This window comes from Lepidochelys kempii, chromosome 2 (genome assembly GCF_965140285.1).
Source record: "Lepidochelys kempii isolate rLepKem1 chromosome 2, rLepKem1.hap1, whole genome shotgun sequence".
Lineage (NCBI taxonomy): Eukaryota > Metazoa > Chordata > Testudines > Cheloniidae > Lepidochelys > Lepidochelys kempii.
Window position 1 is genome coordinate 43,724,888 of NC_136381.1, and position 26,357 is coordinate 43,751,244.

Sequence of the window (26,357 nt, forward strand, 5' to 3'; positions counted from 1 at the left end):
GTAGGGAAGGCTGTACCTCCCCAAACAGCCTGGCCCCTGCCCCCTATCCGCCCCCTCTCACTTCCTGCCCCCTGACTGCCCCCCCTCAGAACCTCCAACCCATCCAACCCCACCCTGCTCCTTGTCCCCGACCTTCCGGGACCTCTGTCCACTGACTTCCCCGACCTCTAGCCACACCCTTGCCCCCAGACAGGCCCCACGGAACTCCCATGCCTATCCAACCCCCCCTGTTCCTTGTCCCGTGACTCCCCCCCAGAACCTCAACCCCATCCAACCACCCCCTGTTCCCCGTCCCCAACTGCCCCGACCCCTATCCACACCTCCACCCCGTGACAGCCCCTCTGGGACTTCCACGCCTATCCAATGCCCCCTGTCCCGACTGCTCCCAGGACCCTCTGCCGCTTATCCAACCCCTCCACCCCCTTACCATGCCACTCGGAGCGGCGGGAGCTTGCAAGAGTGGCGAGCCAGAGTGCTGGCAGCGTGGCATGCGGAGGCTGCACAGAAGTGGGGACAGCAGGGTAGGGGCCGGGGACTAGCCTCCTGGGCCAGGAGCTCAGGGGCGGGGCAGGACAGTCCTGTGGCCCAGATGTGGCCCACGAGCCATAGTTTGCCCGCCTCTGGTCTAGCCCAGTATCCTGTCTTCCGACAGTGGCCTATGCAAGATGCTTTGGAGGGAATGAACAGAACAGGTAATCATCCAGTGATCCATCCTGTCGCCCATTCCCAGCTTCTGGCAAACAGAGGCTAGGGACACTATCTCTGCCCATCCTGGCTAATGTGCCTTTGATGGACCTATCCTGTTATAGTCTTGACCATCACAACATCCTCTGGCAAAGAGTTCAACAGGTTGACTGTGCTTTGTATGAAAAAATACTTCCTTTTATTTGTTTTAAACCTGCTGCCTATTAATTTCATTTGGTGACCTTTAGTTCTTATGTTGAGAAGGAGTAAATAACACTTCCTTATTTACTTTCTCCACACCAGACAACATTTTATAGATCTCTATCATATCCCCCCTTAGTCATCTCTTTTCCAAGCTGAAAAGTCCCAGTCTTATTAATTTCTCCTCCTGTGGAAGCCATTTCATACCCCTAATAATTTTTGTTCTTTTCTGTACCTTTTCTAGTTCCAATATATCTTTTTTTGAGATGTGGCGATCACATCTGCACACAGTATTCAAGATGTGGGTGTAGCATGAATTTATATAGAGTCAATATGATATTTTCTATCTTATTATCTATCCCTTTCTCAATGGTTCCCAATATTCTGATAGCTTTTTTGACTGCCGCTGCACATTGAATGGATGTTTTTAGAGAACTATCCACAATAACAGCAAATTCTCTTTCTTGAGTGGTAACAGCCAATTTCGATCCCATCATTTTATATGTATAGTAGGGATTATGTTTTCCAAAGTGCATTACTTTGCATTTATCTACATTGAATTTCATCTGCCGTTTTGTTGTCCAGTCACGCAGTTTTGTGAGATCCTTTTGTAGCTCTTCACAGTCTGCTTGGGACTTAACTATCTTGAGTAGTTTTGTGTCATCTGCAAACTTTGCCACCTCACTGTTTACCCCCTTTCCCACATCATTTATGAATATGTTGAATAGGATGGTCCCAGTACAGACCCTTGGGGACTCCATTTACCTCTCTCCATTCTGAAAACTGACCATTTATTCCTACCCTTTGTTTTTTATCTTTTAACCAGTTACTGATCCATGAGAGGACCTTCCCTCTTATCCCGTGACAGCTTACTTTGCTTAAGAGTCTTTGGTGAGGCACCTTGTCACAGGCTTTCAGAAAATCTAAGAACACTATATCCATTGGATCCCCCTTGTCCACATGCTTGTTTACCCCCTTAAAGAATTCTGGTATATTGGTGAGGCATGATTTCCCTTTTTAAAAAAACATATTGATTCTTCCCCAACAAATTATATTCATCTATGTGTCTGACAATTTTGTTCTTTATAGTTTCAACTGGTTTGCCCGATACTGAAGTCAAGCTTGCCGCCCTGTAATTGCGAGGAACACCTCTGGAGCTCTTTTTAAAAATTGGCATCACATTAGCTATCCTCCAGTCATTTGGTACAGAAGCTGATTTAAATTTAAATGTTACAAACTACAGTTATTAGTTCTGTAATTTCACATTTGAGTTCCTTAATAACTCTTCGGTGAATACTGTCTGGTCCTGGTGACTTATTACTGTTTAGTTTATCAATTTGTTCCAAAACCTTCTCTAAGGACATCCCAATCTGTGACAGTTTCTCAGATTTGTCACCTAAAAAGAATGGCACAGGTTTGGGAATCTCCCTCACATCCTCAGCTGTGAAGACCGATGTAAAGAATTCATTTAGTTTCTCCACAATGGCCTTATTGTCCTTGAGGAATTGGACTTAAATTTGTACACTCAGATTGGGACATCGATCTTTCCCTCTATTTTAGGGTTTTCTATAGTGCCTATCACCAAAGTAGCTGACCATTCCTTTATCTGCTAGGTATTAGAGAGAGGGATGGATGCACAATTATGCTCCCTTCAAGTCCTCTACTTTCTATATGGAGGGTTGAAGGTTATTTTGCTGCAATTGCTGCAATATGCAGATCATTCAGGTAAGGGACATTGTCAGTTGCAGGAGAAAGCAGTCTCTTCACATTGAGCTGGGAACCAAAGTACTGGCCTGTTAGCCCTCAGACATTTGTCATTAGTTTTTCAGATGTCTGTAGGTGTCCCTTCTGAAACTGGGAGAAGCATTTCTGAAATTGCTTTCTCTCAAGGAGGCACTTCTAGTTGCTATTGAATCTCTCTCTTTCAACAGTGAGTGATTTGAATTAATTGATTATCTCCCTAATTTCCCTTTGTGTCCAACTGTTTTTCTCCCTGAGTGCGTGGTCATGTCAAATATTATACAAACTCTTAAAAATATTGTATTCAGAGCTGTAATAAAGGCAAGGCAACCTGCTATTGCCCAGAAGGAGCAAGAGCGTTGTTCTTTATGACCAAGGTATGAAATCTCATCCTCATGTCAGAAGTGTCACTGCTCTTGAGTAATGATAATATTTTGGGCTTGGCAGGTTTAAATGCCTGTTTGTACTACTAACAAGGCAGCTACTTAGTTTCACCCACCACTACCAGATGGTCCAGTCTTTTGCTGCAGACTCTTGCATTTGGCTACTGTACAGATAAGTTTTGGGATACAGTTGCTGTCTGTAAGGACCATTGCCAGGTAAAATGGGAGAACTGGGATCTACAAAATGACAAGGCAGTATTGCTTACAGGTAATCCTGTTTGTCATAGTTCTCTCTTCTTTTGTCCTCCATCTCTCCCGCCTTCTAACTTGGGGTGTTGCCAATTATTTTCTTTCATCTCTGTTGCTATTTTCCTGTTTAAGAATCCACAGCACTAGAATCTAGGTCAGCGAAACCTGGAGCAACTGATGTTCCCACATCGCCCCCAGGAAGTCATGCAGAGCCACATCCCAGGACCATTGTGGCAGTTAGGTGCTGCAAGAAGTACTGCCCAAAGGGGCCAGAGCAGCAGCACCCTGGTGTCCTCTGATTGGACCACTCTTACTTTTTAACCCTGAAGCGTGCCCCAGAAAGTTGTCTGGGCAACCACACAGACTTCTGGCTCGCTGCAACTCCAGACCTTGCCTTGTGTCATCTCATTTCACTCTCCGATCTTCGGACTCCAACCCCAGCCTGACTTCTACCCTGACTCTTGTCTTCTGATTTCAGCTCTCACAACTACTCTGACCACTTCCTTGTAGCCGCTTCTGGATTCCACGACACCAGCCTAACAGTACTGCCTACACCTTAGTATCTTACATCCCAGTTTAGATATTTTTTTCTCACTGGACAGAATAGAGTTTATATATTGTCTTTGATTGACAGACCTTTTGCCCCCAGCTTCCCAATAGGTGAAGCCATAATACTGTCTGTAAGAGCTATTGCTGAGTGGGAGAAGAGAGGATATGACAAACAGGTTTGTTGGTGAGTAATCTTCCCTTATTTCATCTCTAATTCCTTTTAACAAGGTAGTCGGATGCCATGATGGAGGGAAAGGTGGGCTGGGGTGCAAAATCCAGGAAGCAAAGAGAGATTACAAATTTTGGAATTTGTTCCATATTTTTGAAAATTGCTTTGTTCCACAGTGTTCAGTTAAAAACACGTGTTATGGAAATGTTAAACTTTACATAGCTCTACAGGCATTAAGCTGAATATATTTTCAATTCTTAAATTTCCATGTTTAAAAAAGCTTTAACAGCACACTATATTTTTGGTTTAATTTCTTATCTTATTCCACGGTATTATAGGGTTGATCAATTCTAGTTGTGATAAAATAATAATAAACAAAAAATCCTTGCAACCGGAGAGAATTTAAATAATTATTGTTCTAGCATATTGACTTCTTTTAAATACTTTGGATGGAAATAAATAGAAACCCTAGAATAGTGAGTTTATTTTAGAAAGAACTTGTATTTTAAAGGTTGAAAATGCAATTTAAAAGATAGCAATGTAGTACATGTGCTTCATAATACACATTTTTGATCTGTTTTTTTTATTCCTTTTGAATTTGTTTTTAAATCATCTGAAAAGCTCATTGCATAACATTTTGACACAGTGTTTGCTATTTACTATTGTTACATTTTAGAATTTTAACGGAGCTTCTTTGTGTAACAGATTACTGAAATTAAGATGTCCTGTGAATTATGCGTCTTGCTGATTAATAGTAAAAATGAAAACACTCAGTTTTATCCCAGTCAGACTGACTTTATTGATTAAATGGTGTTCTTTATTAAAGTGGAGTCCATGTGGCCTGAACAAAGTTCCATTAGTAGCAAGGATATGACTTCTTTAGATTTTACTGGGTTTTAGCTAGCTAAACTTCTCCGTTGATCCGGCTTATGGATCCTCCACAGTCATTCTGTACTCTACCAAGTTTGGAGATGATTGTGATTCTTACTTTGGGAGAGGAGAGGAGAGAGTGAAATGGCGGGAATGCTTTGTCTTCTGCAACCATGGAATGCCATAGACATTCTCCAGTGTACCTGTCCTCCTTCTGCAATGTGGGATCTGATACCACCCAACATTATGGTTATGTGGAATAATCTCTTGGACCCTGATGTGTTCAAAGATCTCCTGGTGGGTGTAACACTGACAATGGTGTTTCCTTGGCTGACTGGGTATATGAGAACCATACAGTTATAAAATACAAACTAGTTGAGTAATTTTAATTAACCAGTTACACAACCACATTTCTCATGGTTCTTATATATATGTTGCTTAGCTAAATTACACACTTGAATTATTATAAATTTATAAGTTTCATTAGCTGAAATAGAATTTAAAAATGAGAGAGAGAGGGGAAGGAATAAAGATGACTAGGTAATAGTATTTATAAGGTTCAAGGTGTAGTGCTTGGCCAATTTTTGCATATCTCTGTTTACCTTTTAAGTTGCAACTTCTCTGTTTTCTTTCTTTGAAAATGTGTTCATTCAGGTAGAATCTCTCTGCATTCTTTGATAAATTATAAATTGATTTAATCAATCCATTACACAGTGGTATAGACCAATTTTAATCATTTGCTTGGATGAATGTAGCAGTTAATGAAACATTAGGACAAAACAGCTGTATATCAGTAATTCCATTCTGTTCACTTCAGTTGGTAAGCTAGAATCACTCTTCTGTCTCCTTGTGACTTCTAACCAGCATTTAATAAGTATTGTGGTCACTTAGTCCTTATCTTGGTTCACCTTATCTTGGTTCACCTGGCTTCTTGTTGACCTTTAAACATACCAGTTAGAATATATGTTTTAAAATAGAAAACAAATACTTTGCTATATTTGTGCCTGTTAATTATTTGTTAAATAGGTTCTTGTGTACATTCATTTCTGTATAAAATACACATTATGGTCCAAACTATTTCTGTTACTTATGGTTCCAATGCTTTTGGCACAAAAGCTTCTTCAAACTGAAGGGAGTTTGTTATAGCTTTGATTCTCCATATTGTTTAAGTTTAATGAACACATATATTTTATAAAAAACAAAAGAAAATGTTTAAAAAGTTAAGGTTGTAAAGTTAAGCACTTATAAGTTAAGAATCTCCTCAAATGGAGAACCATTTTAGCTAAAACTTTTTTTAAAAATATTCAGCCTTAAGCACACACCCTACATGGGAAATTTCAGTCTGAATGGTTAAAATTTGGCAAAGTTATAAGTCATTGAACACAGTGTTTTATAATGGAAATATAACTATAGCTGGTACTACCTGCACTGCCTATAATTAACTGTTAAGAGGTTGTCTATATGGCGAGTAACTGTGTGATAAAGCCAAGGTGTGAACTACATTGCAACAGCTTTCCCTGCCATAAAATGATGCGTGGACACTGCTGCAGTGCAGTGAAAGTGCCAGTGTGGGGCAAGATTTGCAATTGCAGGTTTGGGCTGCTTCCCGCAGTGCCAGGTCTGGGCATCTGAACTAAGAGCAGGGAGAATGTCTCCTATACTCTGTGCCCTGCTGTGCCCAGGCAGCATAGGAGGAGGAAGCTGTCCAATTTCAATGCAAAGGGGATGAGACCCAGATCAGGGAGATGGGATGAAAGTAGATTAGTACAAAAAAGCCTTGGGGGAGGTGGAGGAGGCTGGTGGCATGGAGAGGAATATTGAGAGTTGAGGGGTGGGGAACTGGTAGTGGCTGGGCAAGGAGATTGGGACCTGGGGGGAGACTGAAACTGGCTGAGCAAGGATCCTGGTAGGGAAATGGAGGAGGGTTTGGGAGCTATAAGTACGGGGGATATATGGGATGACTAGGTATGGGGAAGACTAGGACTGGCTGGGCAAGGAGACTGGGATGAGAACCCGTGGGGTGAGATGGAGGAGTTGCAGGGGGAAGACAGACCTGACGAGAAACCGGAGTATGAGGGAGAAACTGGGACTGACTGGGCAAAGTTACTGGAACAAGGAGATGGAAGGTGGGATGGGGAGGAGCACTGATACTGGACAAGGACCCTGGGGGAGAGCAATTGAGACTGGGAGTCAGTGGGGATGGGGAATATGGGTGGAGGATGATTGGAGGCAATGCTGCGGTGGGAGAGACATATCTGATGAGGAGCTGGCAGGAAGGGAGATAGGACTGACTGGGCAAGGAAACTGAGGACAAGGAGCTAGGTGGTGCGCACAAGGGAACTGGCAATGGCTGGGCAAGGAGACTGGGACAGCGATAAGAATAATGAATAGTGGAAATTGGGACTGCCTAGGTTAAGCAAATGGGACTAAGATGAGGAGCCAGGGTTAGGGTAGAGTCAGAACAGGGGCAAGTTGGAGGGGGTGGAGCAGAAGGGGGTCACACTTGGAGGAAGATGCATAAGAGTCTGTGCCCACTAGAGAACACTCCCCTCCAGAGCCCAGGATGGAACTGAAGATGGTTCTTCAATGATTGCACATGTCCATTCCTCTTCAGGCGTGTGTGTGCGCAGTGCACTAATCAGAGATTTTTTCCTCAGTGTTACCTGTCGGTGTGGTGCATGTGCCCTATGCTGCTCCATGATGGTATAAAGGGTGGAGCCATCTTGCACCATCCTCGGTTCCATCTTACTACCTGTGGTCGGTAGTTGGAGTGTGTTGGCTTGCTTTCAGGGCTGGCCTTAGGAAAAATGGTGTCTTGGGCGAACTTGTATTTTGGTGCCCCGGTTCCCATGGGTGCCCCACAATTGCCCCTGGTCCCTGTGGGCTCCCCAACCCCTAAACTGTGCTCCCTTTGTCCCAACCCCTGCGCCCCCCTCCTGCATCCCAATCCCTGCACCCCTCTACTGTGCCCCTGTGGGGAAACAGACCTGGATGCATGGAGCAGCTGGCATTGCTGCTCGCTCCTCCCCTTGAACGCTGCTTCTCCGCTCTCTCCTATGGGGGTTGTGAGGGAGGGAGTGAGGAACGACATCAGGAATGCTGCATCCATGTCACTTTCCCCACCCACCTGGGCTGCGTAAGGGTAGAGCAGGAGAGCAGCAGCTCAGCCAAGGGGGGGAAAAAAACATAGGAGGAGACCTCTACCTCTTCAGTTTTCATCTATGGCAGGTTCCTGGAGGCAGTCTAGAAATTCCAAGCAGTATGTTTGACTACTTTGTCGAGGATAGACTACCAGATCCACTCTTGCAAGTTTCTCCTTCATTTTTTTCTGACTGGCTATCCCATCTGCTTGGTCCCATATTACCGCAGATTGATGTGTTACCACAGATCGATGTGTTCTAAAGTGCAAGATGTATCCCTGCTCCACAGGGAAACATCTTGCACTTTATTTCCATCCTTCCCTTCCACTCCCTATCCCCATTCCTTTTAAGAGACCACTCTCATGAGGCTGTTCTCCTCCAGGAGATCCAGTCTCTCTTCCATTTGGGAGCTATAGAGGAGGTTCCCCCTCTTCTCTGAGGGAAGGGTTTCTATTAGCGTTACTTCTTGATTCCAAAGGCAAAAGGAGGGCTCCGACCCATCTTAGATCTGCAAAATCTGAACAAATATATAAAGAAAACAAGATTTCATATGGTTACCCTGACCTCCATTGTCCCCTCCCTGGATCCTGGCAACTAGTACGCTGCCCTCAACGTAAAGGATATGTATTTCCGTGTGGCTGTCCATTAAAGCCACAGGAGATTCCTAGTATTTCTAATCAACAACATGCATTTTCCATTTACAGTAGTACCCTTCAGCCTGTCTGTTGCCCTGCGATTATTTACAGAATGCATGGTGGTGGTGGCTACGTTCCTAAGGAAAGCAGGGATACAAGTTATTTCCTTGCCTGAATGACTGGCTGATATGAAGTCGATCCAGGCTCCAAGTAGAAGTCAGTTGCACCAGAATCTGATCCTCCTTCTTCGAGTGTTTGCTCATTTCCATCCTCATGGTGCACAATAACATTGGCATCTGACATGTCGGATGTAGTGTGATGGCCTCACCTCGACGATCTCAGGAACTAAGGTCTCTGGTAGCAGAAAAGCTATCCCTACACATAAATGTAAAGGTGCTCAGGACAATACACTTAGCCTGCAAAGTGTTCCTTGCCCAACCCACCTGTTTTATGTCATCAAACAGCTAGGCTCCCGGTCCAAGGTCCTCTGCCAAGAAGCTCTCAGGTTATGGGATTTCTGCGTGAAGCATTCCATTCACCTGGAGGCATCTCATCTCCCTGGGCAGCGGAACGTGTTGGCGGATCACCTTAGGAAACCTTTTCCCTCTCACCGTGAGTGGTCTCTCCACCTGTGGTGGGGAACTACCTAGGTGGACCTATTTGCCCTCACACAGAACACACAATGTCCTTGCTTTTGCTCAAGGCACGGTCAAGACAAAGATTCCCTGTCCAATGTCTTTCAACAGTCATGGTCAGGCAGCCTGCTGCACGCCATCCCTCCAATTCCCTGAGTTCACAAAGTCTTTCTGAAGATCAAGGGGGACAAGGTGAAGGTTATCATTATTGCATCAGCATGGCCTCATCAGCCTTGGTCTGGCATTCCTCTAGATCTCGCAGTCACAGCCCCACTGATGCTCCCACTCAGATCGTACTTGATTTCACAGGACTCCTCCATCCGAACCTCGCCTGCCTGAATCCAGAGGAGAGAGCATGGTTGGAGCAACTCCAACAGGTTTTGCTAGGCAGCAGAAAGCCCTCTACTAGAGCCACCTACCTGGCCAAGTGGAATTGCTTCATATGCTGGGCAGCCGAGAGGAGCCTGGCTCAGGCATCCTTGCAGTCCATCCTAGACTAGAATCTCCTTCACCAAGGTCTATCGTGGTCCTCAAGGTCCACTTAACAGCCATCTCGGTATTCCATTCTCCGATCCAAGGCAGATTGGTCTTCGCCCATGAGATGAGAAGCAGGTTCATCAAGGGTCTGGAAAGTCTCCACCTGCAAGTTCGTGACCCAGTTCCTCCTGGGGGTCTGATCCAGGCTCATGTGGCCACCCTTCGAGCCCCTGGCATCTTGCTCCCTGCTGCTCTTCTTGTGGAAGGTTGCCTTCCTGGTGGCAATTACTTTGGCCAGAAGGGTTCTGGAATTTCAGGCCTTGACCTCGGAACCCACTTATACTGTTTTCTTCAAAGATAAGGTTCAGCTATGTCCTCACCCAGCTTTTGCTTACAACAATGAGAAATTGACTCATAGGTATGTATGTATGTGGTTTGGAATGCCAGAGTTAATCTCAGGAAATTGCAGGGATGTTTAAAGTCCTCATACTCCTTAGTTCATCATCCACTGGACATGTTGATTCAGGTACTTGCATATGATAAGTGTTCTGAGTTTGAGGAGTCATCGCTGAGCCAGAAAGTCCTAAGGATCTAGCCAGTCCACAAGCAAGGGTCTAACAAGGTGTCCACATGGCAGGTGTATAGGCTCCTAAGAAAAGCAGCCACTCCAGTCTGCTCAACATTGCTTCCTTGTTGGAGATACTCCTAGCTGCCTGTTAATACTGACAGATTGCTCCTACTCTAGTCTGTGCCTGGTTGTTCCCTTGCTCCAGCGCCTGCCTGCTCCTGATTGAGTCGCTGCTGATCGCCCAGCTGTCCTGACCCTGCAGGAGTGCCAGCCTCCTTTGCAGGAGTGCCAGCCTCCTTTGCAGGAGTGCCAGCCTCCTTTGCAGGAGTGCCAGCCTCCTTTGCAGGAGTGCCAGCCTCCTTGGTGTGGTGGACAGACCTGGCTAATGTGTTTAAGGTTGTTCCCTTTGCCCCTCCCTTTCACATATTAACACTAGTTACAGACACTTCTTCTCTAGGTTGGGGGCTTCACCTAGGAGTCTTAAGAACTCAAGATCTGTGGGTCCAACAAGATTTGGATCTCCACATAAACACGCGGGAGTTGCTGTCTATTCATCTGGCCTATCAAGCTTTTCTCACTGTCATCAAGGGACAATATCTTCATGTCTTCACGGACAGCACTGTGGCAATGTTCTGCGGGAACAGGCAGGGAGGTGCCAGATCAGATCATCTCTCTGAAGACTACATCTTTGAGAGTTTTGTATCACCAGTGTAATACATCTCAAAGCCTCCCACCTTCTGGGTGCTCAGAACAGCGTGGTGGATCGCTTGAGCAGATCTTTCACTTGGGATCCCTGCTGTATCTCAGGTTGTGTATCATGAGATTCATTTTTCAAAACAAACGTGTCCTTCATATTGACCTGTTTACAACTTGTCTTAACAAAGTGCCAGGTCTTTTGTTCCAGGGCAGGTCTCAGGGATTTCTGACAGATGCTTTCCTATCATCTTGGAAGGACAAGCTGTTGCAGGCCTATTTTCCCACTTCTTCCCAGGGTGTTGCTCAAGCTCAGGCATGATCATTCTTGTATGATCCTCATAGCACTGGCGTGGCTCTGCCAGCATTGGTTCTTCAGTATGCTGAGCCTATCCCCCAGGGCTCCTTTTGAGACTGCCTTCAGAACCTGACCCAATCTCCAAGGACCACAGTCATCCCTACATCCCAACCCCCCTGCTCTCCATCTGATAGCCTGGATGCTCCATGGTTAGCTTCTCACGAGGTGGAGTGTTTTGAGAATGTGCAAAACATCTTCACAAATTGTAGAAAGCCATCTACTAGATACACTTACCAGCTGAAGTGGAAATTATTCTCCTTATGGTCAAAACAGAAGGGAGTTTCTCCTTGCACCTCTATCCAACATTTTTGGACTACTTGTCCTACTTGAAACAACAAGGTTTATCCATTAGTTCAATCAGGGTTCACCTGGCAGATATCTTCACTTTCCATGTTCCAATTACGGGTAACTCAGTATTTTCTAATCCTATGTCACTTAAAGTCTTAAAGGGTCTGGATCCCTTCCTCCTGGGACTTAAATCTGGTATAACAAGGTTGATGGGTCTGCCTTTTGAACCGATGGCTACCTACTCTTTACTTCATCTGTCTATGAAAGCACTATTTTTGGTAACTATTATCTCTTTGAGAAGGGTGGTGGAGTTACGAGCATTGGTAGCTGACCCCCAGTTTGCAGTTTTTTTTATAAGGACAACATTTACTTATGCCTACATTCGAAATTCCAGACTAAAGTAATATCAGCATTCCACCTCAATCAACCCATGTACTTATCAACTTTGTTTCCTAACCTCCATTATTGTAAGGATGAGGAGAGAGACTATACCTTAGATGTTAGAAGGTGTTGGCTTTTTACTTGGACGGAACTAGGTCTTTTAGATTGCCATCCCAGCTTTTCTTGTCAGTTGCAGACAGGATGAAAGGCTTTCCAGTCTTGACGCAGAGGATTTCCTCATGGATTTTGTCTTGCATACAACTGTGCTAACACATTGCTGATGTATCCCCTGCAAGCAGAATGGCAGCACACTCTACAAAATCTGAAGCAGCTTCCACGGGATTTTTTTGGATCAAGTACCTACAACAGACATTTGTAAAGCTGCAGCTTGGTCCACAGTGCAGACCTTTACAACTCACTATGCTTTATCTCAGTATTCCAGAGATGATGCCAGGTTTGGACAAGTAGACCTTCAGGCATTGTTCAGGTAGGTTCTGAAACCCATCTCCAGATTGAGCTGCTTGTGAGTCACCTGAAGTGAAATGGACATGTGCAATTATTAGAAGAAAAGAATGGTTACTAATGTGTTCTGTAACTGTGTTGTTCTTTGAGATGTGTAGTACATGTCCATTCCAAGACTCCCTCTCCTCTCCCCAGGGCCGAAACTAGGCGAAACTTTCACTGTGCGCCTGCCCCCCTCACCTGGGAGCCCTGAGACAACCCCCTCCCGCGGCAGCTCCCCCACCCCCTTGGACCAGGGAGCCGTGTGTGGCAGCTTCCCGCCCCCCTCCCTCCCTCCCCTCGGCCCAGGGAGCCGTGTGGCACTCCCCACCCCAGTTCACCTCTGCTCCACCTCCTCCCTGAGCACGCTGCTGCCGTTCCGCTTCTCCCGCCTCTCAGGCTTGCAGTGCCAATCCTGGGAGGGAGAGAAGCAGAGCAGGGCGGCATGCTCAGGGGATGAGGCGGAGAAGAGGTGAGCTGGGGAGCGGTTCCCCTGTACGCTGCCCCCACCCTTTACTTGCTGTAGGCGGCCCTCCCCACGCCCTCCTACCCCAGCTCACCTCCGCTCCACCTCCTCCCCGCTGCGTGTTTTTGGCCGCCCCCAACCACTTGGCGCCCTAGGCGGCCGCCTAGTTTGCCTAGTGGTTGCATCGGCCCTGCCTCTCTCCTCCATATCAGACTCTATACAGTATGAAGGAACTGGGGGATGGTCGGGGTGTCAGTGCCCTTTATTCCATCGTGCAGTAGCACAAGGTGGCAGCAGCAGCAGACACATGGCCCCCCTGACAGGAACTGCTGAGGGAAAATCTCTGACTCTAGTGCAGAGGGCATGCACACACTTGAAGTGGAATGGACATGTGCAACACATCTGTAACTGTTCTTTGAGAATAGCTTAGTAACTATTTTTTCCTGAGTGTCACCATTCCTCTGCTGTTAGAAAATATCTGTGAAACCCACTGGCAAAGTGTCTTATCCCCCATTAATGCTGATCTACATAGGATGGCAACCAACTTTGGCCATCCGATACTCCATTAGCTGAAGTTGCAGAGGTCTGTGCCTCAGTTTTGCATCTGTAAAATGGAGATAATAATAGCCCTTCATCTCACAGGGGTGTTGCGAAAATAAATTAACTGATACTTGTGAAGCACTGAAATATCGTATAATGAGCACCATAGAAAAGCCCATGAAAGAAATTAATAATTCTGTTGTGAGAGAAGGATTTGAATAACGTGAAATAAATAAGGCATGGAGCTCCACATCGAATAATGAGGCAAAAACAAGATATTCAGTAGCTCCACATTAAGTGAACATGATCCATCCTGGGCATTGAGTAAGGCAAGGGCTCTGTGGAAAAAATAGTATGCAATCATGTAATTAAGGATTATATCATAATGCGTATGCACAAGAGGACTGAATTAAGGTTACACAGGCAACCTTAATTCTGGCATTTCCCAATGCTTGACTTTGCAATATTAACAGTAAAGTTCTTTTAACAGATGATGTGCATGTGCACGTGGGGTCCCAGGGGGTGTAAAATAAATAAGTTGGCCACCTGGCAAGATAGTATTAACATCCTCCAGGGGCTTACAGTACTTTGCAGGCCGCAAATATTTTCATTTGGATTGTACTTCCCTGCTTCAAACTATGGTCCCGTCCACAAAACTACTAAAACAGAGAACTCAGTGGGGAAGGTAGAGGGATGAAAAAGTTATGGTTGGGGCAGTCCTCTTACGTTAGGAACAACTGTCAGTGAATTGGGTTGCTTACTATTTGAATTCATTTTAGTAAAATCTTTGTCTGCATTTGCAGACGTACTAGTATTCAGCACAGTCTTAGATGATAAAATGTGTCCCTGACACCAGTGTTTTTATGATAACTTACTATACCTTAGATCAATATAGTTTTTAAAGAAGGCTGTTTGTAAATCCATTTCTAAGATGCAAAAATGAGCACTGTTCTAAAAATAACTTTAGTAAAAATCCAGAAATTATTTTTATGTTTGAACTTGTTTCGTTATTTTAATCCTTAAAATGCAAATGAACCCTGTAAAGAGTATATAACACGTCTTTGGATGACAAATTTAAAACTGTTATATGCTGTAAAGAGACCAATGAGATAGTCCTTAATGCTATTACAAATAAATAAAAAGGCAACTAGAAAAGTAGGGCTAAAGCCACCTGTGGAACAAATGTGAGTGGAAGAATTTACATTGGTGTAAAACAGAGGTGGGCAAACTACAGCCTGCGGGCCACATGTGGCCCGCGGGACTCTCCTGCCTGGCCCCTGAGCTCCTGGCTCGGGAGGCTAGCCCCCGGCCCTTCCCCTGCTGTTCCCCCTCCACCCGCAGCTTCAGCTCAGTGTGCCACCATGCCTGTGGCTGGGCAGCGAGGCTGTAGCGCTGCCAGCCACTGTTGCTCCAGGCAGCGCAGTAAGGGGGCCGGGAGCAGAGGGGGTTGGATAGAGGCCAAGGGGGTTTGCGGTGGTGGTCAGGGGAACAAGGGGGTTGAATGGGGGCAGGGGTTCCGGCGGGGGGCAGTCAGGAAGGAGAGGGGGTTGGATGGGATGGCGGGGGGAAGTCAGGGGCAGGGGTTCCGGAGGCAGTCGGGGAAAGGGAGACGTGGTGGTTGGATGGGGCAGGGGTCCCCGGGTGGGGGGCAGTGAGGAATGAGAGGAGGGGTTGGATGGGGCTGTGGGGGGCAGTCAGGGGTGGGGGTTCTGCAGTCAATCAGGGGACAAGGAGAAGGGGGTGTGTGGATGGGGCAGGGGTCCTGGGGGAGCTGTCAGGGAACAGGGGGGGTTGGATGGGGCAGAAGTCCCGTGGAGGGCCGTCAGGGGGTGAGAAGCGGATAGGAGGCGGGGGCTTGGCCATGCCTGGCTGTTTGGGGAGGGACAGCCTCCCCTAACCGTCCCTCCATACAATTTCCAAAACCCGATGCGGCCCTCAGGCTAAAACGTTTGCCCACCCCTGGTGTAAAAGGAAGTAGAGGGATTTGATTCCTTGGAAACTGTACTGGAAACTAGACTGTGTTGATTGAAAGCTGCTACGTCTTCGTGTGTGTATGCCTCCATAGGTTAGGGGTCAGTTCAGCTCCAAAAATGGGCGGGACTGATTTAAAATAAAGCCGGCCCTATGGAGCCTGAATCTGTGGTTTCCTGCAGAAGTTCATGTTTGTGAATTTGCATTGGAGCCCCTGTAATTTAAAACTGCTTCCATTTTCCTGCGATCTAGACAAGCAAGGACAACACAGTAACCACCATTTACCCTCCACAGGAATGAATTTCCCCCCTCTGGCACAGTGTGCTTTCCTGGTGCAAGTTACAACTTGTGCACCAGCTTTGTTGAGTTTTGGCCCTAAACATTATTTTTCTGCTTGAACTATTGAATGGATTACATTTATGTAAATCATATTTATGTAACTTGGTTTGGAAATATTATTCCTTCCCCTCCAGTAATGTCCTCAGTCAGTAATCATTCCTTCATAACACATGAAAATGCTAAAGTACCACCTTCTTCCAGGGTAATTTCATGAATTTTAAACAGGCATGTCTAAATTATTTAGACTGGCTAGGAATAGTTTGTGTTTCCTACCCACTGCAGAGGATATAATATGTTTTATTGATAAATGCTCTTTAAAATACAGAATAGAAACATTAATGGCCTATTGTTGATTTTCTGAGTCAATATTATTCAAGCCAATCGAAGGTTATCACTGGCAAATAAATAAATAAATTAATTAAATAAACCCAAACAAGTAAGTAAATCAGATTTTCCTCAGATATGAGTTAACATAGATGTTAATACCAAGTATGCATAATCTTAATAAACCCCTATTTGCCTACTTTTTGCTTCACTTCTATTGGGTTTCTGGAAACTATGAAGACTTGTAAATTACAAATAGTCCATCTTTTTAATAGTTTGGGGGTCCCCCTCCGCAAAACACCTCAAAAAAGTTGCAATAACTGGCACATCTTCAGAGAATGCCAAGCGGTATATTTTCAGTGTGGCATATGAGGATTTAGCTGCATGCCTCCCATTAACATTTAATGTGAATTATATGACTAAATCCCTATGAAATGCTTTGAAAAGTGACCCCTTTGACTATGGTACAATTAACTCGTGATTGTTAAATATCATAACTTTTGTATTAGTAAAAATGTATGTAGTGATGACGTTTACTGGGTGTTTTTCTATTTTTATAAACAGAAAAAAATGAATAGATATCAAATAATTATAAATACACATTTTACAATAACATACAAAATACTGTACATGGCATTCAAGTGTATATTTTACTTTCTAAAGTCTTACCTGCATTTAATTTGTCACTGAACAGCATTTGGTTTTTTATTTATATAAAGATGTTAGAATTGATCTGTGTGTTCTAACATCTTAGAAGACATTGTAAACAGTCAACTTGGATGACATTTGAATGGATTCAACATTTTATTTAGGTAATCTGGTTTAGTGCACCATCTGATGCCTGCCCATTCCAGAATTGTCAAAGATATTGCTGTTGCCTTTGATGATAGGACATGCATAATTATTTCTGTGAACTTATCAGAAGCTTTCAACTTAGTTCATTAAATTTTTACTGTGAATGCTAGAGTCAGTTGGTTTTTCCAGACAGTAGAAAGGTTTAAGAACATTTTTTCCACTTAGGCCTGGGCTACACTGGGGGGCGTGGTTTCGAACTAAGATATGCAACTTCTTTGTTCGACTTACCTGGCTGTCCTCACAGCAGAGTCAACCCCAGCGGCTCCCCCATCGACTCCGCTTACTCCTCCTGCAGAGGTGGAGTACAGGTGTTGATTCGGGGATCGATTTATCGCATCTAGATGAGACGCGATAAATCGATCCCTGATAGATCGATCACTACACGCTGATCCGGCGGGTAGTGAAGATGTATCCTTAGAAGCCATGTTTTGGAAATCTTCTCTACCTATCATCCCCCATTAAAGCAGTATCCTTAAGAGCTAAATATTTTGCTAAGAGGTGAAGTTACAATGCAGTCATTTCACAACTGCTATAGTTAAGGCCATCACAACTCTCCTATTATTATGACACACATATGCATGAACACACAAAACTGCATTAAAAGAACATTATTAAGATGGCAAAGTCAAGCACTCAAACATTAGGAAATGTCAGAATTAAGAGTGCCTGTGTAACCTTAATTTTGCCCCATGGTGTGTAAGAATTATAAAACAGTCTTTAATTACATGATCACATACTATTTTTTTCCACAGAACCCCTGCTTCAGTCAGTGCACAGTCTAGATGGTGGTCATGTAGTGATCAGCTATACGATATTTTATTTTTTCCTCGTTCATAGAATCATCGAATTGTAGAACTGGAAGAGACTTGAGAAGTCTTCTAATCCAGTCCCCTGCAGTCAAGACAGGACTAAATATTATTTTAGTGTTATCATCCCTGACAAGTGTTTATCTAACCTCCTCCTAAAAATCTCTGATGATGGAGATTTTTCAGTGTTCCATTGTTCAATGTGTGGCCTTATGTCTTATTTGTTGCATGCTATTCAGTCCTGGCCTGCAGACAGAACTATCAATTTCCTCATAGTTTTTTTTTTTTATGGCACTCATCACTAGACTATCGGAGTTCTTCACAAATATTAATGCATCTATTTCCACAACACCATTGTGAGAGTCATAGATTATAAGGCAAAAAGGGACCATTGCAATCATCTTGTCTGACTGCCTGTATAACACAGGACACAGAAGTGCCCTGAATTAATTCGTGTTTGAACTAAAGCATATTTTTTAGAAAAACTAGCAATCTTGATTTAAAATTTACAGTGATGGAGAAGCCCCCACAGTCCTTGGTAACTTGTGCAAGTAGTTACTCACTGTTAAAAATGTGTGTTTTATTTCTAGCCTGAATTTAGAATTAAGGTAACATTATCTTTCTATCATAATGTTGGGTTAGATATTCCTGGATCTCAGATTAGCATGCAATTTTAAATATAATCTATATACACTCCATGTGTAACAGAATACCTAGCTACAGTGCAAAGAGCTGTTTTCTGAATTTGTGTACTATTTTTCATTTGCTCTCTTAACTATTCTGATTGCTAGTATGAAATTGAAGTAAAATAAAACTTCTGTTGATCCTCAGAAGACATAAAGAGCCTGGTCTCTGCTAAGCATATGTTTTAAGAATGTATACGGGAATGGATTTAATTTCAGATACCAATATACAAAGGTGGCATTTCATTGTAGAGAAGGGTCAGAATACAAGCTCTAGGTCCAAATTCCGTTGTATGCTGGGATGTTCAAATATTCTGAACTAAATTTTGGCTTCATCTGTCCTTTTTTATGATCACGTGGCAGAATTAGAAGCAGATTTCTTATTCTTTTGAACAGTAATACTTGCACTTAAACAATGCTTTATCAGGAGATTTCAAAGCACTTTACAGAGGGGTAGATACCTTTATGTACGTTTTACAGATGAGGGAAACTAAAGCATAGAGGAGTCAAATGACTTGAGTAAGATCAAACCGTGTGTGTTAGCAAAGCCAGGATCCTGACTCCTCGTCCTGTAGTGTCCACTGGAGCATGCTGCATTCCTTATGGGAATTTCTCATTTAAGCTGCTATACACAGTGCTGCAGATCAATTTGGGAATGCATATTTTATTTAAATTTTGCATTCTTTCAGATTTCCTTTTACTTCTCTGTGCAGGTATAATCAGTGTCTACTCTAAACCTGTTCTGCAGAAACTGGTTACACTAATTTGCCACTGCAGCATTTATTTTCTTTTTCCTCCTACATCCCCATTTTCTATAAATCATCAACTCCATCATTTTACAGGAATTTATTCTCACATAGAACAAGCATTTGCTGAAATATTGAAACTTAAGGACTTACTGTTTCACCTATTGTAAATACCCACTTTTATAGTCTCTGCATTTTAGCTTTTGGACCATAATGCTTCAGCTGTATTCTCTCAATTCAGGAAGAAAGACCACGTCACCTGCAACAGCTTCTTAGTGGTCATGAAGAGTTTAGTTTTATAAAGTGGGCTTTTTGTTTGTTGAGAGAGAAATTAGTGGGCACAGATAGGGAATCAATCTCTTTTTGTTTATAGTACGCACATATTTCTGTTAGTCTGTGTGCAAGATAATGACCAGAAGCAACAAGAGAGATCACAATGTACAAGTGTAGCTTCATTTCTAGGGCATCGGCAAAAGCAACTGTATTTGGATGCCTTCAGCTAGCAGTAATTTCACTGTCCAAGCTGCTGCTCTGTATTCTGCTACCAAACACTGCCCTTAGCAGCTGTATGGAGTGCGTCAGCCTTACACCAAATGATTTAAACGTTGAGCTAGGTGAATAAATGATTTTTTTGATTTGGTGACCGTTCCGAAAATTTAAAAAAAAATTGGTTTGGGTCGAACTGAATCTGAAACTTTTCAGAATGTTTAATGAATTGAACAAGTCTGTTTTGGGTCTTTTCTGGAGTGGGGATTTGAACCTTGGTCTCCCAAATCTCAGGTGAGTGCCCTAACCACTGGGCAAAAGGTTATAATGGAGGGCACCATCACCGCCTCTTCCTCTAGCTGTTTTGTAAATGACCAAAACTATTTGTGAAATTCATGAATTGTTTTGAATCGACCCAAACTGTTCTCCTCCTCCCCGCCCCCCCCCATAAACTATTTGCCTGAAAAATTTCACCCACTGTTTGCAAACATTCTGCTATTGGACTAAAACCTTCATGTTAAATTGATTAGATACTGTGTACAAACAAAAGTGAAAAACTCAGTAGTCGATTGGTATTTTCCAAATTGAATGCAAGGTTGAATACAAGTAACAAATGTCATTGATGATGTTAAGTAAATATTGACCTTGTCTAAACAGCTTGTAAGTGTGTGGCAACCCAGTGTGTGAATCTACAGCGCACTAGCTTTCTGTGCAGTAAAATCCCATGTGGATGCTGCTATAGCACACTTTAAAAATTCCTTGGTGTGCTTTGATGATTAAACAGGGGTATGTCAGAATGCACTACGGAACTTTTAGTGCTCTGTGGCTGTGCCCAGGGGATGTGACTGCCTGCAAACTAGTAGACTGTAGAGTGCACACTCTGTCTTACTACACACTAATGTCCTGATAGACAAGCCAATAGCTTCTTACAGATCTTATAGTCTCTGGCATTAACAACCATACATGTAAGAATATTTTGGGCGTGCGTAATGATTTTTAATCTGACAATATTCTTATTTTAAAAGCATGAAGTATTGCTGCAAACATAGCCAAATATCTCGACATTTTGACATAGGACTATGCTGCAATGGTAATAATGAGACTATTTTGGGTACAACAGAAAGATACGCAACCCAGCTATTTTGTATATATAAATTGCAACGATGATTCAGAAGGTGGACTTGGGGAATGAACCTCAGCAATATAATGTTTTACCTAATCTTTAGTTTTCTCACTGAGCATGTGGATGTCATATGGGATACTGTTATCTGGCTTTCTTCACTCTGGGGCGAATTGCTTCAAGAACTGTTTGTTGCAAAAATCTCATTTCCAAAAGCTAATAGTTCCCAAACTTACCATTATGTCCTATTTTGTTTTCCCTATTGCTTTAAATTGCTTTAAAATACTTTGCGGGATTAATGTTGGCTTGGCAACTAACTAACTGGCTGTTCACACCAAGAATACCCAGGTACATTTTTAAATAGAATCATTCGGGTAAAAAGCAGCGGCTGTAAAACAGGCGTGAAGGCTCTGTGAACTCGTCTCTGAGGGCTATGTAAGAGAAAGGGAAGAAGTGTTCACCCACTTGACGACGTTCATCCTTTTGTGAAGAGGAAGGACGTTCAGCTGTCAACAAGTCTCCAGTTCTTGCAGGAATGTACATTTAAAATCTTAAAAGGAGAAGGCAATTGAAAGCTGCACATTAAAATGTAGAGATGGCAATTCTATATTTGCTTTGTGATCCACTTTAAACTTAGGAATTTGAAGCCGAGCAAGTTCAGTCCTTCGTATTTTTCACTATCTTAAGGGTTTTCTCTGCACCATTACCATAGTATTTAAGTGCTGGATGGATCTGCAATGCTTTTTATCTAAAACAGCTGCAGGAAGTTGTGTTGGTAAGTTAGTAGAGGGCATTCTTTCCTCTGATGATACTGAACCAGTGCCCCAGCATCATGATAAAAGCACTGTACTGCTGTAGCTGCCATTGTTAGGATCAGACCAAACAAAAAACAAAAACCCACCACCCTGACTACTTCTGTCCATTGATAGGTCTTCGGTACTTTTTGCAAAAGTGCAAGGATTTTTTCATGTGTCTTAGTCAAATTACCACACTCCAGATACATTAAATTCTCCCTGTATTTTCAGGTGCAAAAGAGGAGGGTTTTTTTTGTTTTGTTTTGGGGTTGGGTTTTTTTTGTTGCTTCTAGTCATTGTGTAGCATTGCTGTGTACTCTTAAATAGCTGCTTTGTTGCACCTTCGAGGTGGAACCATTTCTACCGTGGATCCACATATATATATTCAGTATGCGGATTCACCCGAGGAGTCCCATTTACTTCAGGGACTCTGCACATAACCAAAGCTCCAAGGGAGTGGATCCCTCTATGGGACTGGGGTTGAAATTTGTAAAGTGCTGTGGCATGAAAATTTCTATCAATAAATAAAATATCTTGCATATATATTGTTTTATTAATGATAAAGTTAACATTCATCTGATAATTTAGGTTAATTTTTAGGCAGTTAATCTAATCATGTTTTGCTGGGGTTTTTTTTAAACAATTACCATAAGAAGTGATGTTCAGGTTATTTGATTTCCCTTTTTCTCTGGTCATTATTATAGATGGAATTTTATATTTTCTGCTTCTTGTCTAAGTATAGGCACATAAGAAGAGTTAGTCTTTTGCATGAGCAGTCTTTTAGTGTCAAATCTGTATAGTGCTGAATCCAGATGGAATCAAAGGAGCAAGCTGATTAAGCTTTGACCAGCATGCAAGGGTATTTTAATGAAAATTAGTCTGGTTTTCACTTTGATGTTGTGCACATGTGCTTTGCTAAAAAGGAGTGTTTCAGATTTTCCTTCAGATAATTCTGCAGACTTGCTCTATTGTTACTTGACTCATGCCAGACTGGTAACTCATGGCAGGCATGTGATCTTTGTCTTTATTCAATAGTATAGACAACTGTTGTTTGTAATGTTGAGAATCCTTAAAGTTATTAACCTAATTATATTCAGCAAATACTTGCATTGATTATAGATATAAGTAGCTGCAATGCTGCCAAATTTATGACTATTTTAGGTTGAAACATTTGGTTTGCTGCAATCTCAAGTCATGCTGCTGTTTTTCAGGATTTTAGGATAGTGGATGGTTTTTAATATATTACAAAGAAAGTGGGTGAACTATTCTTTCAACTGGAAATGTAAAACAGTTTTATTTTCTAGCTATTTTCAGGTTTTCTAAAGCTACACTAATAGTTATTCTGAATTCAATCTTTTGGCTTTAGTTGTGAATCTATTCACTTGCCTCCCCTTCTGCATTGAATTCTAAGTTCCCATCTTCACTTTCAAGGCATTGCTCATCTCCTCCTCATCTGAGACCGTACTCTCATTTCCTTCTTCTCTTCTTCTCACCGCTTTGTTTTTCCCAAAACTTCCTTTTTATCCCTCACCCACTGTCTCCTCTTTCCATTCCACACCAGGAACTACCTCTTTTTCATGGGCTAAATAACTGCCCTCCTACTTGAAAATCTTTCCTTAAAGCATATACTTTCCACACAGTATTTTGTAAAATTAGTGCCCCTTTGAGCTTGCACCCCCATCCATTGTTTTAAGCCTGAATTACGATGTCTCTGTCTCAATTAGATTGTAAGCTACTCAGAACAGGGACCATGACATCTTATGTTTGTGTAGCAGGAAATGCGCAGACTGCACTTAACTGATGATAGTGTTGATTTTTTTTTAAATAATTTTTCTGCATCAACAGAAATGTTTTGATATTCTTCTTCATTTTGCTTCTTTTTAGAGCCAGTGTATGTACCAACACCAGAAATAGCAAGACACAAGAAAGAGGAAGACGAACCTGACTGCCTTGCAAAATACTTCAGTGTTGTGTGGTGTAAGGCTTCAAAGAAAAAACACAAGAAGTGGGAAGGTGATGCTGTTCTTATTGCAAAAGGAAAGTCTGTGATACTGAATGATATGGAAGGCAAAGACATTGGAAGAGGTATTATAGATTTACATATAGTTGTAACTTAAACATTGGCCTAAAAATAGTGTGTGTTTTGAATGGGAGCAAAAAATGCCAAAGGAAACAGTGGGGGCAAAAAACCTAACTGGCTTCAAGACTGAGCTTGATAAGTTTATGGAGGGGATGGTAAGATGAGACTGCCTACGATGGTATGTAGCTGATCTGTGACTGCTAGCAGCAAATAACTTCAACAGCCATTGATGAGAACTAGATGGGAAGGCCTCTGAGTTACTACAGAGAATTCTTTCTCAGGTATCTGTCTGGTGGGTCTTGCTCACATGCTCAGGGTTTTACTCATTGCCATTGTTGGGGCAGAAAGGAATTTTCCCCTAGGTCAGATTGGCAGAGACCTTGCGGGTTTTTTTGCCTTCCTCTGCAGAATGGGGAATGGGTCACTTGCAGGTTTAACTAGTGTAAATGGTGGATTCTCTGTAACTTGAAGTCTTTAAATAATGATTTGAGAACATCCATAATTCAGCCAGAGGTTGGGGTCTAGTACAGGAGTTGGGTGGGTGAGGTTCTGTGGCCTGCAGTGTGCAGGAGATCAAACTAGATCAGAGGTGGGCAAACTACGGCCCGTGGGCCACATCCGGCCTACAGGACCATCCTGCCCAGCCCCTGAACTCCTGGCCCGGGAGGCTAGCCCCCGGCCCCTCCTCTGCTGTTCCCCCCCACTCTGGACGGTGGGGCTGCGTGTCTGGCTCTGGGTGGGTGGCGCAGCAGCCAGACATGCTGCTCTGAGTGGCATGGTAAGGGGGCTGGGGCCGGAGGGTTAGATAAGGGGCAGGGAGTCCCGGGGGGCAGTCAGGGGACATGGAGCAGTTGGATGGGGTGGAGGTTCGGGGGGGCAGTCAGGGGGGGTTATATAGGGGGTGGGATCCCGGGGGGCGGTTAGGGGCAGGGGTCCCGGGAGGGGGCGGTCAGGGGACAAGGAGCAGGGGGTGTTGGATGGGTCAAGGGTTCTGAGGGGGGCAGTCAGGGGGCGGGAAGTGGGAGGGGGCAAACAGGGGGCAGGGGCCAGGCTGTTTGGGGAGGCACAACCTTCCCTACCCAGCCCTCCATACAGTTTCGCACCCTGATGTGGCCCTCGGGCCAAAATGTTTGCCCACCCCTGGACTAGATGATCATGATAGTCCCTTCTGATCTTATAGTCTATGAATGAAGTGAAATGAAGCTGTTTATAAATCCTGTAAATTAGTGATGACCAAACTCTGGTCTCTGGACCGCTGGTCAGAATGGGAGAAAAATAACTATTACACAGAAACCCAGGACAAGTACAAATGTTTTTTGGACAAGTAAAAGGATAATGTTTCCTGCCCACTAGACAAAAAGTACAGGGGAAAATGGGGCGGACTGAGTTACATCTGGGGCAAAAGCATTGAGCTGCCAGTCCAAGGAGAGGGGCTAGAAAAGAAGGGCCGAGCAGATCAGTAGAGCTGCCAAAAGGGAGGGGCTGGGCTTTGTTGACATCAGCCACACAAATAATGCCGTGGAGAAGTGGGTTTGCACCAGGGACAAATTCACAGCTGAGCAGACAGCCCTAAGGCTGAACCTCCATTTGAATGTGTTACTTGTTAACGTTCTGATCAGGGGTCTGGTGACACTGGAGCTGCATTTTTCAGCTACAGTGAAGTATCTATAAATATTGCCTTTGCCTGAAACGCAAGCCAGAGTTGATGGTGCTGCAATTTTTAGTAGCAGCTACTGTAAGATACATTTTGATTTTATATTAAGAGGAAAAAATAAGGCTCGTAAGCTATAGGTTGCAGTCAGCTCAAAAATTTTGCCTGAAAGACCAGCGATAATTTAAGTTGCCAGCAAAGCCAAAGTAGATTATTTAGTAAGAAACTACAAGTTTACAATGTGTTGCTGCAAAACACACTTGTATTTGAATTTAAGACAGAGATGGCCCTCTAATAATTTGTTACAACCCTAGCATTGCAAACTCTGCTGCTGTCAGGCACTTTAATTGAAAAATAATCCATGACTTTACAAATTTAATTTAATTTGTATCAAAACTATATATACACTGACTTGCTTGACTAAAAAAAAAAAGCGAGTGAGAGAATAAGAAATGTCTGGAATGCATCAACCACCCTGTTGAGTTTTTTGTTGAAATCACATTAGCTTCATTTAGGGTCATACTGAAGGTCCTGATCTAGGTAAGTATAAAGCACATGGCGCTTTCCAGAACTAGTAGAAAGCTAAATATGGATATTTAATCTTTCCAGCATAAAAACATTTCTGGTCTTTCAAGGCAAAGCTGCAGAAAAATCAAATCTCTGTGCTTGAAGCAGCCATTGACACGGATACCAATTTCACCAGGCTTCCACAACCACTTCAATTTACTTGAGTGTCACAGTCTAAAAATTGGAATAGCCGCACTTCTTGTCAGAGAACCAAACTGAGTTTTTTAGATGGAGGAGTGATCAGATATTTTCCCCGCTTATTACTAGCAGTACACAGAGTACTTGCTTTTTGTTGCAGAGGTGGTTGGTCAGATGATGCAGGCTCCCCCCATATCCATCTGCTAACTTGCATTAAAAGGCAGCTAAAATATATTGTTTTTATATTTTTCCATTTAAGCCATTGCCGTG

At 43.3% G+C, this 26,357-nt stretch overlaps 1 protein-coding gene across 3 annotated transcripts in view; it reads left to right on the top strand.

The window, feature by feature from the left end:
* The window catches only part of RAD54B (RAD54 homolog B), a 119,242-nt gene that overhangs the window by 58,653 nt on the left and 34,232 nt on the right, over positions 1–26,357 (top strand). For 2 of the 3 annotated variants that reach the window (XM_073330560.2, XM_073330562.2), the window contains exon 4: positions 23,536–23,736. In XM_073330560.2, coding sequence (XP_073186661.1) covers positions 23,536–23,736 — 201 coding nt within the window. Of the gene's footprint in view, positions 1–85; positions 3,991–23,535; positions 23,737–26,357 lie in introns of those variants that run through there. The other variant, XM_073330563.2, reaches the window with a different exon arrangement.